This window comes from Gopherus evgoodei, chromosome 3 (genome assembly GCF_007399415.2).
Source record: "Gopherus evgoodei ecotype Sinaloan lineage chromosome 3, rGopEvg1_v1.p, whole genome shotgun sequence".
Classification (NCBI taxonomy): domain Eukaryota; kingdom Metazoa; phylum Chordata; order Testudines; family Testudinidae; genus Gopherus; species Gopherus evgoodei.
The window spans coordinates 190077863-190091892 of record NC_044324.1 but is presented as its reverse complement, the minus strand read 5'-3'; the positions used below and the strand labels follow the sequence as shown (position 1 = coordinate 190091892).

At 43.3% G+C, this 14030-nt stretch overlaps 1 protein-coding gene across 5 annotated transcripts in view; it reads right to left on the bottom strand.

Annotated features, from left to right (window-relative positions):
* The window catches only part of TTC7A (tetratricopeptide repeat domain 7A), a 302921-nt gene that overhangs the window by 281357 nt on the left and 7534 nt on the right, over positions 1-14030 (bottom strand). The window contains exons 2-4 of one of the 5 annotated variants that reach the window (XM_030557709.1): positions 13201-13330; positions 5250-5413; positions 3497-3665 (exon numbers count right to left, since the gene is read on the bottom strand). In XM_030557709.1, the coding sequence (XP_030413569.1) occupies positions 3497-3665; positions 5250-5324 (244 nt within the window). In that variant the 5' untranslated portion in view covers positions 5325-5413; positions 13201-13330. Of the gene's footprint in view, positions 1-2419; positions 2479-3496; positions 3666-5249; positions 5414-11226; positions 11258-11525; positions 11811-13200; positions 13331-14030 lie in introns of those variants that run through there. The other 4 variants (XM_030557708.1, XM_030557707.1, XM_030557710.1 and 1 more) reach the window with 4 other exon arrangements.

Here is a 14030-nt window from a genome sequence, read left to right as displayed (position 1 = left end):
ATGCGTGCCATATGTCACCGTTCCACAGTTAGGGAAACCCATTTCTGCAAAGCCATCGGCTATTTCACATACATTACCAAGAGTCACAGTCATTCGTAGCAGGATGCTATTAATGGCCCTGCACACTTGTGTTAACACAGCCCCAACAGTCAACTTTCCGATGCCGAACTGATTTGTCACCAGCCAGTAGCGGTTTGGAGTTGCCAGCTTCCACACTGCGATTGCCATGCCCTTCTCCACCAAAAGGGTAGCTCTCATTTGGGCATCCCTGCACCACAGGGATGAGGTAAGCTCAGCAAACTGTTCCAAAAGGGGGCTTTTCTCCTCCGAAAGTTCTGCAGCCACTACTCATCATCCCAGACCTGCATAATGATACCATCCCACCACTCTGGGCTAGGTTCTTGAGTCCAAAAGCAACAATCCACTTTGTGCAGCTGCTCCATGAATGCTAAAAGGAATCGAATGTTGCTCCTATCAATATCAGACAGCACGTCACACAACTGTGAATCCCACTGAGTTCAGAACTTTACAATTAACTACACAGCAATTCACAATGTGTTACTGACACTTAATAGAGCATTTGACTGTGATGCAGGATCCATTCTTTCAGACACAGTTGGTGAGGTAAACAGAAAACAAGGGACGTTGAAAAATGCCGCAAACTGAAGATGGAAGAACATGGACTCCTGGGATGGAAAGCAATGAATCATGGGACATTGAACCCTGACCCATGATGCTCTGCGATCCACTCTTCCTTTCCACAAGATCCAGCAGTGGAAGGTGGAGAGCTGAACCGTGGGATAGCTACCCGCAATGTTTTGCTCTCACTGTCGATGCTACTGCCCCAAGTATGGACGCGTTCTGCCAACAAAGGAAGACAGTATGAACAGGCAATAACAATTTTCTTTTAAGCGTTTTTTGATCGTCGACAAAACTTTTAGTGAAAAAACTCTGCTGGTGTAGAACTGGCTTCGAACAATAAAAGCAGTGGTGCTGCAGGGTCATCTTTTAAAACGTTGTTATTAAAGGGTGTTTTCTTGACTGTGTAACGAGTTCTGGGTAGAGAGGGAAGGTAACTGACTGTACATTTAATGCCTCATCCAAACCTTATAAAAAGAAAAGAAAAGAAGAAGAAGAAGAAGTAGAGTAGGTTCTATTCTGAAAGGAAGACTTTGTGGGTTCAGACTGATTTGGATTGTTTTCTAAACCAGTTTTCACAATAAGCAAGGACCTATGGTCAGTGCTAACTGAAAATTACTTTGGACCAGATCCAATTTAAACCAGCTGAGAAGTAGTTCCAGTGAAGTTAATGGAATTAAGCCAATTAATAACCAACTGAAGATCTGGCCATTTATGTCCAGAGATTTGCAAAAGGAAGAAAAAATATCCAGTAAACTTCATTTTGGAGCTACAGGTTTGTTTGTTTTTAAATAAAGGACAACTCTCCTTATTCTGCCCTGCAGAATGAATCCATGCAGAAACTCACTGTTGTATAATTTTATGCATACTACTAAATAAATATAAGAGGGTTTCATTGCTCTGTGAGCAAGTACAAAAATACTAGTAATACAAATCATTCATCATCAGAATAATAATAGGAAGTGGGAAAGCTGTGTTTTCTCAACAAATTTAGCTGGGCTAAGTCTCGATCAGGATTCTTTTATCTGTCCGAAATGTATGATGAAAGAACAGAACTGAATTCTGAGAGGCCTATATGCTTCTGGCTTCTAGATTAATCTCATAAATCAGAGGGGAAAATGAGAAGAGTGGAAATGACGTAGCACAGGTGACATGTTTCTTGAATTTCACACACACATCAAACCAAAAGGAAAAACCATCATGAATCTTCATACTTAGAAACATGGAACATTAGCAAGAGACGAGACCTGATCCGGCAAGGCACAAACCTACCTCACCTTCCTGTGGCATCAGCAGGGGATGGGGAGTACACCACCTCACTGGCTCAGGCCCTAAAAAGCAATGCTTTTCGGTATGTTTATATGCACACATTACAATAAGTTCTGTAGCTAATACAAGGCCTGATCCAATGCCCATTCAAGTAAATGGAAAGACTTAATGGAGTTCAAAGGGCTTTAGATTGGGCCTTTAGTTGCTCTTGGAAACACTAATACACATATCAGTAGCTTTTAACCAGTCCTCCCCTCTTCTCTCAACAAAAGGAGTAAGTGCAAATTACAAATCAAATCAGTTACAATATGTAAAAGCTCACTACCACAGCAGACTCATCCAATGCCCACAGAAAAGAAATCCAAAGCCAGCAAAGAAGCACAACAAACAGGTTTTCAAAAAGCAGAATGCTATGACTGTGTGAGATCATGACACACATCCAAATCACTATCAGTGCTAACGGCACATTCAAACAGGGTTTGGGTTGGTTTGTTTTTTTCTTTTTACATACCAGTTGAGGATATCTGATCATCACAGAGTTCTCATTCACCTAACAAGCTGGCGGAAATGCTGAAAAGAGTAGAAAGCAGTAGATAGATAGCAATATTTTAGCAACATTTATAAAAGAACTGAAAGCAACTAAAGGAGAAGATTACAGAGCTTGTTTGTTTTCATCAGTCAACAGTTTTTTTCACTTTCAAAAATTACATGCAGTTTTGCTAATGGTAGGTGCTGTTTTCAATAAGGTCTCTCAAACAGATCTGGATAATTAAAACAAAATAAAGAAAAAAAGGAGAGACTGCTGTTTGTATATAAGAGATCTGATAGTATGTGGCATGCATTGCAACAATATGGTAGCCACCTTGAAAACACATATTATGTCAGTTCACATTTTAAAACTTGGCGAGGTTGTATTAACTATTTTATGTAGGTCACTCAAAGTTTGTGCGTATATGTCGTTTCCTTCCTTGTAAAGAAAACCATATGCCCCCAATTCAGCAAAGCACTCAAACATGCACTTAATTTAAACTTTAACTGCATCGCTGAATCAAGGCCACTATTACTACAACATTCCTTACCTGCTCTAATATTTCCTAACTTCTTTTTGTAAGTCAGTCAAGTTTACAACGTATGGACTAAGATTAAAATATACATCTCATAGATATTATAGAAACTAAATAGGCATTACTGGTGGAATTTTAAAAAAAGGGTTCAGCACATCTTAACTCTGCTGCCACTAAAACAAGGATTCTCAAACTGGAGGTCAGGACCCCTCAGGGGGTCGCAAGGTCATTACATGGGAGGTCGCGAGCCGTCAACCTCCACCCCAAACCCTGCTTGCCTCCAGTATATATATTGGAGTTAAATATATTAAACAGTGTGTTTAATTTATGGGGGGGAGGTCACACTCAGAAGTTTGCGATGTGAAAGGGGTCACCAGTACAAAAGTTTAAGACCCATTGCACTAAAATGAGTGGCAAGACTCCCTCTGACTTAATTGGGAGCAGAGTGCGGCCAGTGCTGAGCGCTTCTGAAAATCCCAGCCTAAATATGTAACTACTTCTAAGATACATTTACAGCCTATTACCTTTGATAACAAATGCTTCAGTCACCAGGCGCAGATGGTACAAAGGTTCATTTTCTATGGAGAGGTCATCAATTCTTGCTCTGACATACATGCTGACTGCATCCCTGTAGGATCCCTCCACATAATGGAGCTTCCCAAGGATCAACACTGCTTCAGTCATATATTTAGGCTGGAAAAATAAAGATTTTTCTGTGGTGAGATATGTGGCGAGCAAAAGAACATTACCTCAGAGAAAACTGTGTTAGACATAAAGCAAAAAAATCAAGAAAATCTGTTAGGAATGGTGTAGGTATACTTGGTCCCATCTCAGCACAGGGGGCTGGCCCTCATGACCTCTCGAGGTCCCTTTCAGCACTACATTTCTAGTCTCAATACTGCTGGCTTCCCCTGTAGTTAACTCTCAAAAGCTAGGCGTGGAACACAGTTGGCAGACAAAGACTCCTGTCTTAGGCTCATGCTTTTAAGTCTGAGATCAGTGGGTAATAAAGTGTCAAAAACTGCTCTGAAGCCCTGTTCTGGAACCTAGAACATGGGGGCACCAGAGTTGATACCCTCACATGGATCTGGTAGAGCTATTCTATTGCACTAGCAGTTGTGGACAGCATATAGAACTGGGATAGTGTCACTGATTTTACACAGGATTTGTTTCTATTTTTCCTAGCGGGGCACTGCTCCACCTGCCCTGTGGCAAGCCCACTACAGCGATACCCCCAGTGATTCCTAATGAGTCCCAAATGAGGTTTCCTCTTTTCAAATTTAAGAACGGAAATCCATTTCCAGCCTTCTTTCCCTACCCCAGCTGGCATGACACAGGGAAGAGTGGAGCCCCAGAGTCACAGTAACTCTGTGCTTCCTGCAGCCCCCCTGGGCAGACAGGGCCAGGGATATGCATGCCTGATGGGGGAATGAGAGGAGCTAATTTGTTTATGCTTCTCACTCCCCAAGTAGCTCTGGACCACAGGGAATGCAGGGCCCCTCTGTACCCCACTACAGTGCGCACATACTAACAATAAAGACAGGCAAGTCTAATACACAGTCAGTTTATGTGACCTATTGGAAATTTAAGTGCCCTGCAAAAGAACAGTAACTGGTTTGTGACCTTCATTGTGTCTCTGATGTATAAACAAGGCCCAGAAGGTCTGAGGGTTTTGTTTCTTTGTTTTGTTTTTAACTTCTTCAGTTTTAACACTGAAATTTAAGTCGTCTCCCCATTTTTCTCAGAAAGGTTCTGTGGACGAACAGAGAACTAACAGGATGATGACGTTGCAAGTGCCAAGGCAGTGAAACCTAAATAACTAATAAGAGGGAAAGCACCAGTCACTTTTGAAAACCTTTGCCCAAGTACCTAAAAATACATTGAAATAAATGCAAAATGAGGGCCTTCTGCAACATTCACAAAATTAGGCCCTAAAATAGACTGTAACAAGTCCAGTATTTCAGACTAGTGTTATTTTCAATCCTTCAAAGCAAGTTACATAAGCATGATGTGTCTAATAATGTAGCAAATGATTGTCAGAAAAATGTTTAAGTGTATCAGTAAATGACCACATCATTTACTTTAGTACTCCTAAAAAGGGATTCTTCCAACTGAAGATACCGCAAAGAGATAATGAATGGTACATTAATGACATTGTTAAGGAGCACAGAACAGGTGGCCACAGATAAATGATGCAGATGTTTTGTATTTCTGTCTAAAAACTATATCACAGTAGCATCAACATGATAACAATTTGCACCTACTGAGAATACTTACTAGCAATTTTCCTCTGTTTAGAATACCAGTCAAATACTTTTTGGCTTCATTCATTTTTGGCTCATTCTTTTCCATTAATGGAATGGAGTCCTTTATTTTGGCAAGGTTTTCCTTTAAACACTGCTCCAGAAGGGCCTCTGCGAGCAGCAGATTCCCATAGTCCACTGAAAGAGACAGATGAAGGAATAAGAGAAGTCGCATAATGCTGTATTCTCATCTATTTTAGGATAGAAAAACAAACAGAGAATCTTGTCCAACTATATAATATTCCCCCTTATCTAAGAAGTTCAAATGTAAGTATAAGAAGACGATATATTCTTCTGCTTATTGGAAATGTTAGTTTCCTACCAAAAAAAGAAGAGAGGGAAAAAAGGCAAAAAAAAAAATCCCACTTTCATCTGAAGATATCATTATAAGTGTGGGCATTTACTTTGGTAGCAGACATCACTGAATTGCCATCACTAATTCAGCTGTTCAAAATTTCCACTGTGAACCCCTGTTTTCAAGAGCTAATAATTTAGGTCAAAATTCAGCTTAACATCTAAAAATATGCTTAACTTTACATATGTATAAGCATGTATTATATGTGTAAGTGCTTTGCTAAATCTGGACCTTGGCTGCAGAAAATTGGTTGAGATCTGTATGCCAAGTTTCAGATATGTAAAAAAAAAAAAATAATTGTAAACCTAAAATAAAAAAAACAAAAACCCCCCACCAAATCCCACAGTTAAACTAAAGACAAGTTTGGAGCTTGATTCTACAAAATAATTAGGGCAAGCATAACTCTTATTACCACATGTAAGATCCCATCCTATGAAGAGTTACACACATGAATAATTTACAAATAGTCTTAGTAGCTTCATTCAGCGTGACTGTTCATATGCGTCAAGTGTTTCACATGCCACAGTGTTTGCAGAATAAAGAAATCATTGAGATTACTCACAGAAGTAAGTGTTAATGTTAGTAAGAACACGTTAATATTTAAGGGTCAAGCCTTTAAATCAAAGGTCCAAGCCTGCAATTGCACGTGCACTTAAAATTCCAAATCTGGAGAATTTTCAATGCACAGAGAATGCAGGAAGAATGTTTTTTAATTGTTAATTAATATTTACAAGACAATTCTTAAACACTAATAGTATTACAGATATGATATTTTTGCTACACAGAAAAATAGTTAGAAAGCAATCTGGCACTAATGCCGAGTTTTCTTGGGTGTTTTGTTTTGTTTTGTTTTTTTTACAAACCACATTCAGTTGCTTTCTTAATTTGTGAATGCATTTACTGCATCTGCAAATGGTCAATTAGATACACAACTGCCCATCTGTGAACGCACAATTATCTAATTTATTTGAACAATCACAGTAAATACTTTTATATATTAGGGTCGCAATTGCATCCACATTTTTAATAAATAGGTCCTAATAATCAGAGTGACTTAGCATGCTCACACATTATATTTTGTCCTGCTGTGTAATAAGACTTCACATCACTACACATTGTCATTTTACATTCAGTGAAGTCAATACATCACTTTATAAAACCACAGAAATATATAAATAAACAAAAAAATACACAGTAAATAAAATTATATATATATATACACACACACGGTACTTGTAAGCAAAAACTGCCACAGTATTTTACAAAAATTCCATCCTGACACTGTAGTTTATAAAAACACTACAGAGGCATGATATTAGAATTTTTTTATTTACAGAACCTTTTTTCACACTGCAGGGACACTCCCTTGTTACTATATGACCGTTGAAAATGCTGTATCTCTGGCACTCATTCATTCTTTAGTCAGAGAAATGAAACTAGAGATTGTCTCTTTCATAACTACCAAGTGACAATGACTTGGCAAGCGACAGTTTTTAAACTGATAAAACTTGACATTATCCCTTTAAGTAAAAAATAATACATTAAGAAACAATCTTACCACTGATTCTGGCCCTGACACCTGCAATCAGAGCCGCACAGTGAACCCTTGTGCCTGTGCAAAAGCTCCAGTGAAATTAGTGCAGCTCCACATAGATACAAAGGCCCGCACCACAGACTGAACTGCAGGCCTGGAGCCTGTAGTCTTACTAATTCTACATCTGAACAAAATATATTTGTAAAGAGTTGCAGCTGTGAAAACAAGCCCAAATACATCAAACAATTTCCCTGCTCAAAAAGGCACTGCCTTTGAAGAACTCTATGGCCCCATCCTGCAAACACTTTTGCATGCGATCAACTTTACTCACACAAATAGTCCCATCAACTTCAATAGTGATACCAGTACACTTACATGAATTAAGTCACAGGATCAGGTCCTTTTCATTTTGTTTCTTAAAAGTAATTTTTAGCAAGAGAGTCCATATCATTTACTTATCTTTACAAATTCCAAAATCTTTGTCTATTATGGTGTTAATAAGGTAGCCCAGCACTCCACCCATGAACAATTTTATAACAAAGCAGTGTGTCCTGCCAATGGGATGAAAACATTGGCAGAAAATAGATAATAAAAATATATCAGCTATTTATAACTTACACTACCTTGAATGCTTTGGTTGGGGTGGAGGGCATTAGTACATCATAGCAACATATGATACATTTAAATAAGAGAGCATCCTCTACAAACATTTGAAATAAAATGATCTAAGAGGGTCCGGAAAAGAGGGAGAAAAATACAACATCCACAATTGTCACACTTTCATAGTTTTTTTTTCAGATGTGGTAGAATGAGCTGGATTTCAGGGGTCAAGTCCTCCACAGTTTAGATCCCGTCACAACAGAGGCTAGGGCAACTATCTATTTAAGAATAGACGGCAGGTAGTATTTGAGCTCAGATAACTAGCAGGCTGAGGATCGAGGAAGAGATGTCAGATATACAGATTGTGTCTTAACTCTTACAATGTTGGTATCAAAGAACAATGAGCATAAAAATCACTCTGGCCCTGAACTTGCAAACACACACACACCGGGGTGGGGTGAGGCGGCGGGAGGTGAGTGACGAGCCAGCAGCAGGGTGAAGAGGTAGGCAGGGGGGTCTGGCTGTGAGCGGGAGAGTGAAGAGGTGAGCGGTGAGCCACCAGTGAGCCGGGAGTTCTCGTGGCAGGCAGGGGGGTGTCTCTGGCTGGGGAGTGAGGAGGCAAGCAGCGGGCAGGAGGTGAGGAGAGACACAGGAGGCGAGCGGCGGGTGAGGGGTTAGGAGGTGAGAGACAAGCGCACAGACAGCGGATGGAGCTCCACTTTGGGGAAGCTAGCCCCCAACTGCACCCCTTCTGCCTGCGCTCCCGCCTCCAGCAGCTGGAGTCCCGAGACCCTATGCGCCTGTAGCCACAAGCCCCCCGCCTGGAGAAGCCCTGAGCATCCCTCCCCGTATGGCTGGAGGAGCCCTGGGCGGGCCGAAGCCCTGAGTGTCCCCGCCACTTGTCCAGAGGAGCTCCATGCTGGCCGAAGCCCTGAGTCCCCTGACCTGCCCAGAGGAGCTCTGGGCCAGCCGCAGCCATGCCTCCTGTCCCCTCCCCTCCCCAGATCCAAGCTACCCATATATGTTTTTCATTATTATCTGGACTTCTATTATGTAAAAGCGTTTTTAAATTTACTTCAGAATAGTTATGCAGACATTTACTTTTACCAAAAAAGCCACAAGAAACAATAATTAAAAAGACAAGTATGTGCAAAGCACCATATTTGTATTTCTATTGTGTTAGGTCCAGTAAAGAATAGAAATAACTGCATGATTTTTATTACTGAGTCTGCACAAAAAAAAACACCCAACCCTTACATAAATAAATTACAATGATTTGATATATATATGTGCATATTACTTTATTAACTTTAGGAAAAAACTTAATAATTTTAGAAAAAAGTGTAAGTGAGGCCAGTAAAAACTTTGTTGCGAGAACCCCTGGTCTAAAGTGGTCTAAAGATAGACATAGCCACACAATCTTTCCAAATGCTAGAGAGCAATTTGCAGATGAGTTCATTCTGGATCTTTTCTAAGATTCTGAGGGAGCAAATTTTAACAGGATGTGTGTTCAAACAAAATGAATCATCCTAGCTGCCACTAGTCTCCTCCCCACTCAGATATGCAGCATGAAAAAAGAAGGGGGCAAATCTATAATTTACAAGGTATATGCTTGCTGAGTTAGAACCGTAAAACCAATTTCTGCCCTGAGCTATATCACTGAAAGCCCGCTAATTCCATCAGTGGGACATAGGAATAAAGGAGTGCTGAATTTTGCCATGAGTTTTGTTTACTTTTTTTTAATTATTATTTCCCTTAAGATTGCAGACTAGTCTCTTTCTTGAAGGTTCACATTTTGGGTCTCTGTGCTCCTCCTGTTGTCAAGTACCAGGACCAGCATTACAAAGACATGTGAATCATTGTAATTGCATGACTACATACACAGTTACTCACTCTTCTGGGAGTATTTTCCCTCTTTCCACTTTTTCAGACAGTCTGTCCTGCTCAAGAGTGAGATCCTTAGCACATCCTCTAGCACAGAGGTGGGCAAACTATGGCCCGCAGGCCACATCCGGCCCATGGGACTGTCCTGCTCGGCCCCTGAGCTCCTGGCCGGGAAGGCCAGTCCTCGGCCTCTCCCATGCTATCCTCTTTCCCCTACAGCCTCAGATTGCCACACTGCCAGCGCTCTGGTCTGCCACTCCTCCCGGGCAGCGTGCGGGGCCAGTGCAAAGATGTTTCGCGCCCTAGGCAAAACTTCTACCTTGCGCCCTCCCCTATCCCTGAGCCCCCACCCTGAGGCACCACCCCGAGCATGCCGTTGCCATTTCACTTCTCCCGCCTCCCAGGCTTGCAGCGCCAATCAACTTAGGCGCCACAAGCCTGGGAGGCGGGAGAAGTGAAGCAATCATGGTGTGCTCAGGGAGGAGGCGGGGCAGGGGTGAGCTGGGGCAGGGAGTTCCCCTGCATGCCACCCCCCCCTTACTTGCTGCAGACAGCCCTCCTCGTGCCCCCCTGCCCCAGCTCCCTCCGCCTAAATGCCAGCGGCGACCAGGGCGGCCGAAGATCCAGCCGCCGCGGTCACTGCCTAAGAAAATGCCACCCCCAAAATCTCAGCGCCCTAGGCAACCGCCTAGGTCACCTAATAGGTTGCACCGGCCCTGGCAGCATGGTGGCATGGCTGCGAGCTCCTGCTGCTGAGTGGCATAGTAAGGGAAGGGGGATTGGATAAGGAGCAGGGGGTTCCGGGAGGCAGTCAGGAGACAGGGAGTGGTTGGATGGGGTGGAGATTGGGGGGGAGGCAGTCAGGGAATGGAGAAAGGGGGGTTGGATAGGAGGTGGGGTCCCGGGAGGTGGTAGGGAACAAGGAGCGGGAGTGGAGTTGAGTGGGTCAGGGGTTCTGAGGGGGGTGGGAAGTGGCAGATAGGGGGCGGGGACCAGGGTGTTTGGGGAGGCACAGCCTTCCATACCTGACCCTCCAGACAGTTTTTCAACCCCAGAGTGGCCCTGGGGCCAAAAAGTTTGCCACTCCTGCTCTAGCATTTCCTTCTACAGGAGGAGTAAACACTTCAGAAGAGAGCAGGCCAGCTGCTCAAACCACCCCTATTCAACCTCTTTGGAGCAGAAACTTCATTTATTCTATGTTAGTACAGCACCTAGTACAACAAGGCCCAACTTGGTTGTGGCTTTAAGGCACTACCACAGTATATATGTTTTTGTTCTAGTTTTTAAAACTAAGTGGATCTCCACTTCTCCGCTTGCAAGTGACATATCTCGACTCAGCCAAAGCTGCAAATGAGCTACTCTCCAATTCCCAATTCCAATTTAGCCATTTCCTGATCAAACCAGCTAAATACGCTGGAGAGCTGGGGGGGGGGGGTTCCTGGCAAAAAAAAGGGTGGTTACAGATGCAGGGCACATTTTTGCAGTCTGGTTATCCCTAGAGATTCCCTTAGACCACATTCTGCAAACAGGAGACAAACTCCACACACGTACGCTAATATGGGCGAAAATCCCACAAACCTCATTGCTATCAACACCCCGGTGGTGAGCCCCGCAGGGACCGGGCACGTTTCAGTGGCTGCGGAAAGGACAGTCAGTGCTCGGGAACATTTACACGGGAGCAATGCAGCGTTCAAACAGCTTGGGAAGGCTGGCTTCACAGCTGTGCACTGCACTGCAACGCCTGCTCGGGCGGCTGGGCTCGGCAGGAATTAGTAGCGCCCCTGGCTCCAGGGCTGCCCCAGCAGGCCGGCCGGAGAGATTCCCTGTGCACGGGCAGCTTGGGGCCAGGCGACGATCTCCCGCTCAGCCCCACTCACCGTAGTCCTGCGCGTCCGCGACCCCTTTCCGCGGGGGGCTGGCCGCTGGCGGCAGCAGCTGCCTCACCAGCTCGGGCAACCTGTCCCACTGACACTCCGCCCGGCACCTCTCGATCTCCCCCTCCAGCTTCAGGTAAGAATGGGAGCCCTTCGCAGCCATTTTCGCCTGGGTGTCTCCGGTACAACAAGAGGGAAGTCCCAGGCTGGCAGTGCCTGGGGAACAGCCGGGCTCCCCTCCCTGCCTTGAGCATGTGCAGAGATCTCCGCATGCATGTTGGGAAGTGAAGTTCTAGCTGCAACCCTGCAAAGCCTCCGCTTAACCAGCGCCGCGGGGTTCCCCGTGCGGGGAAATACCCTCCCTTGAAGCTTCCGGGTTTGCCTAGGAACAGCTCCCCGGCCAGCAACCCTTTCCTTCCCTGTTCTGTCTGCTTTCCATTCAAGAAAGGTGTGTGTGATAAAGGAGGAGTGAGTAGTGCTGAGAGAACAGCAGCCTTCTGAGCGTCAGTATCCTGAAATAGTTAGGCATCTCCACAGTAATGAAGCAGCTGAGGCAAAGAGAAGTGAATAATAATCTTGCTTTGCACTTCTACTGTGCTTTCCATCTGAGGATTTCAGTGTGTTTAACAAACATCAGTTTATTAAAGGCTGGCAACATTCCTGTGAGGTAAGTATGATATCAGAAACAGAGAACAAGATTAGGTGACTTGTTCCTGATTGCACATCAAGGGTAATGGCAGGGCACAGAATCCATCTCTCTCACTTGCAGAGCTCTGCTTTGCTTGCCAGACCCTAAGCCTTCCTACCAAAACTCATCCATCAGACTGAGATGAATTTTTATTTCCTTTCACTGGTAATTCCTACTTGAAATCTTTGCATCCCTAACAGTAACCATTTAAAATGTATCAGCTATCATCCAAAGCAAGTGTTACGTTATATAAAAACATAATGCTGCTGCTGCTGCTGCTAATGCATCCATCTTCTAGAAATCTAGTGCACGGTCTGAACTGTTTGTCTTCTCCATTGGGCAGATTGTGTCCTCTCCTGTGCTTTTTATGATGCCAACCACACTGATTGTACCCAGTGTACCATAAATGAAACAATAAGAAATGTTTCACTTTTTCATTCACCTAAGTGCTTAAATTTCATTCCTGCTAGGGAAGGAAACAGTGCCAGAACAAAGCTTTTGTGTGTTCTGCAGTACTAGAAAAGAAATGCGCACGCACGCACACACACCTATTTTTCACATTTCTTTTCCCTTAAGCTTTGACTAGAATTTTAGTGCACTTCTTAACTCTTTTAGTGCTTGCTTGGATATATATTTCTCCATATTTCTTTGACCCAGCTTTCACAAATAAAAGCACTGAAAATGTCTCATCTCCCCACCCCCATCCCCTGTTTTCCTGGGAGAGGATTGGCAAAGCAACCACAAGTGGTAGATGCTAGTGACACCCCTGAATGCATCACTGGAAAGAGCTTAATAGACTATGGTGATTAACATGTTATAAAAACCTGCATACAAATTAAATTATTGGAAAATGAAAAAAATCACAAAAATATGCCCATTGGAATTTCCAATTAAGGGTGCTGACAAATGCTGTTGTATTTAGGTGATAACTGGATTGTGCTTCCTGGTGACACAGTGATAATCTCTATTTCACACACACAGAGTACATACATGTGGAAGCAAGCAAATTCTGTGAGGCCAACTCCCCCACAATCCACAGGAGTCCCAATGCATGACTGAGGCTTCACTGGAAACAGGGCTGAGAGGAAGAAGTAGCAGCTGCTATACAGGGCAGGCTTCCCTAAAACAAGGATTAAAAGTCCGTGAGAAAGAAAGTAAAGAAAGTTAGTGTTTGTCAGTCAAACTACTATTAACTCCCATGGCGGAAGCAGCTATGCAACACAGCATGAGAGACTGCCATGCTCACAAGAGAGAGGGGAGACCATCTGTGCGGGGCACTTGTTTTGCATGTCTGGTCAGAAATCCCTAGGCTCATGGCCAGTGTTTAGCAAGGATCCCTGAACACACCTCCTACCCCCACCCCACTAACAGACACATAGGCATTTTCTGCAATGTTGTTATCCCCATACAAACAAGGGGATGTGAGAAAAATGCATCACAATGAATTTTACGGTTTTTCATAAGTACATTTCCCATCCAGGGTTTTTTCCATGGCAGATTCTGGTCAAAACTTATTAATCTAGATACTTTATTGCCGAGCAAACATGAAGCATTTTCTAGTTAATATTTTTATATAGAAATGCATATTAACTATATTGACACACAATTAAAATTGTGAGCAAAAGTTTGGCTATGTTGAAGTCAATGGCAAAACTCCAAGTGACTTCAGTGGGCTAGAACTTCACCCAGTAAATTGACCTGGCCACATGGACCTAGAGGTTACTGTGAATCAGGGTGCAGGGATGCTATGCAATTCCTACCTCACAACTGTAAAGTTTTCAGGAATTATACAAAAAGAACAGACGTACTTGTGGCATCTT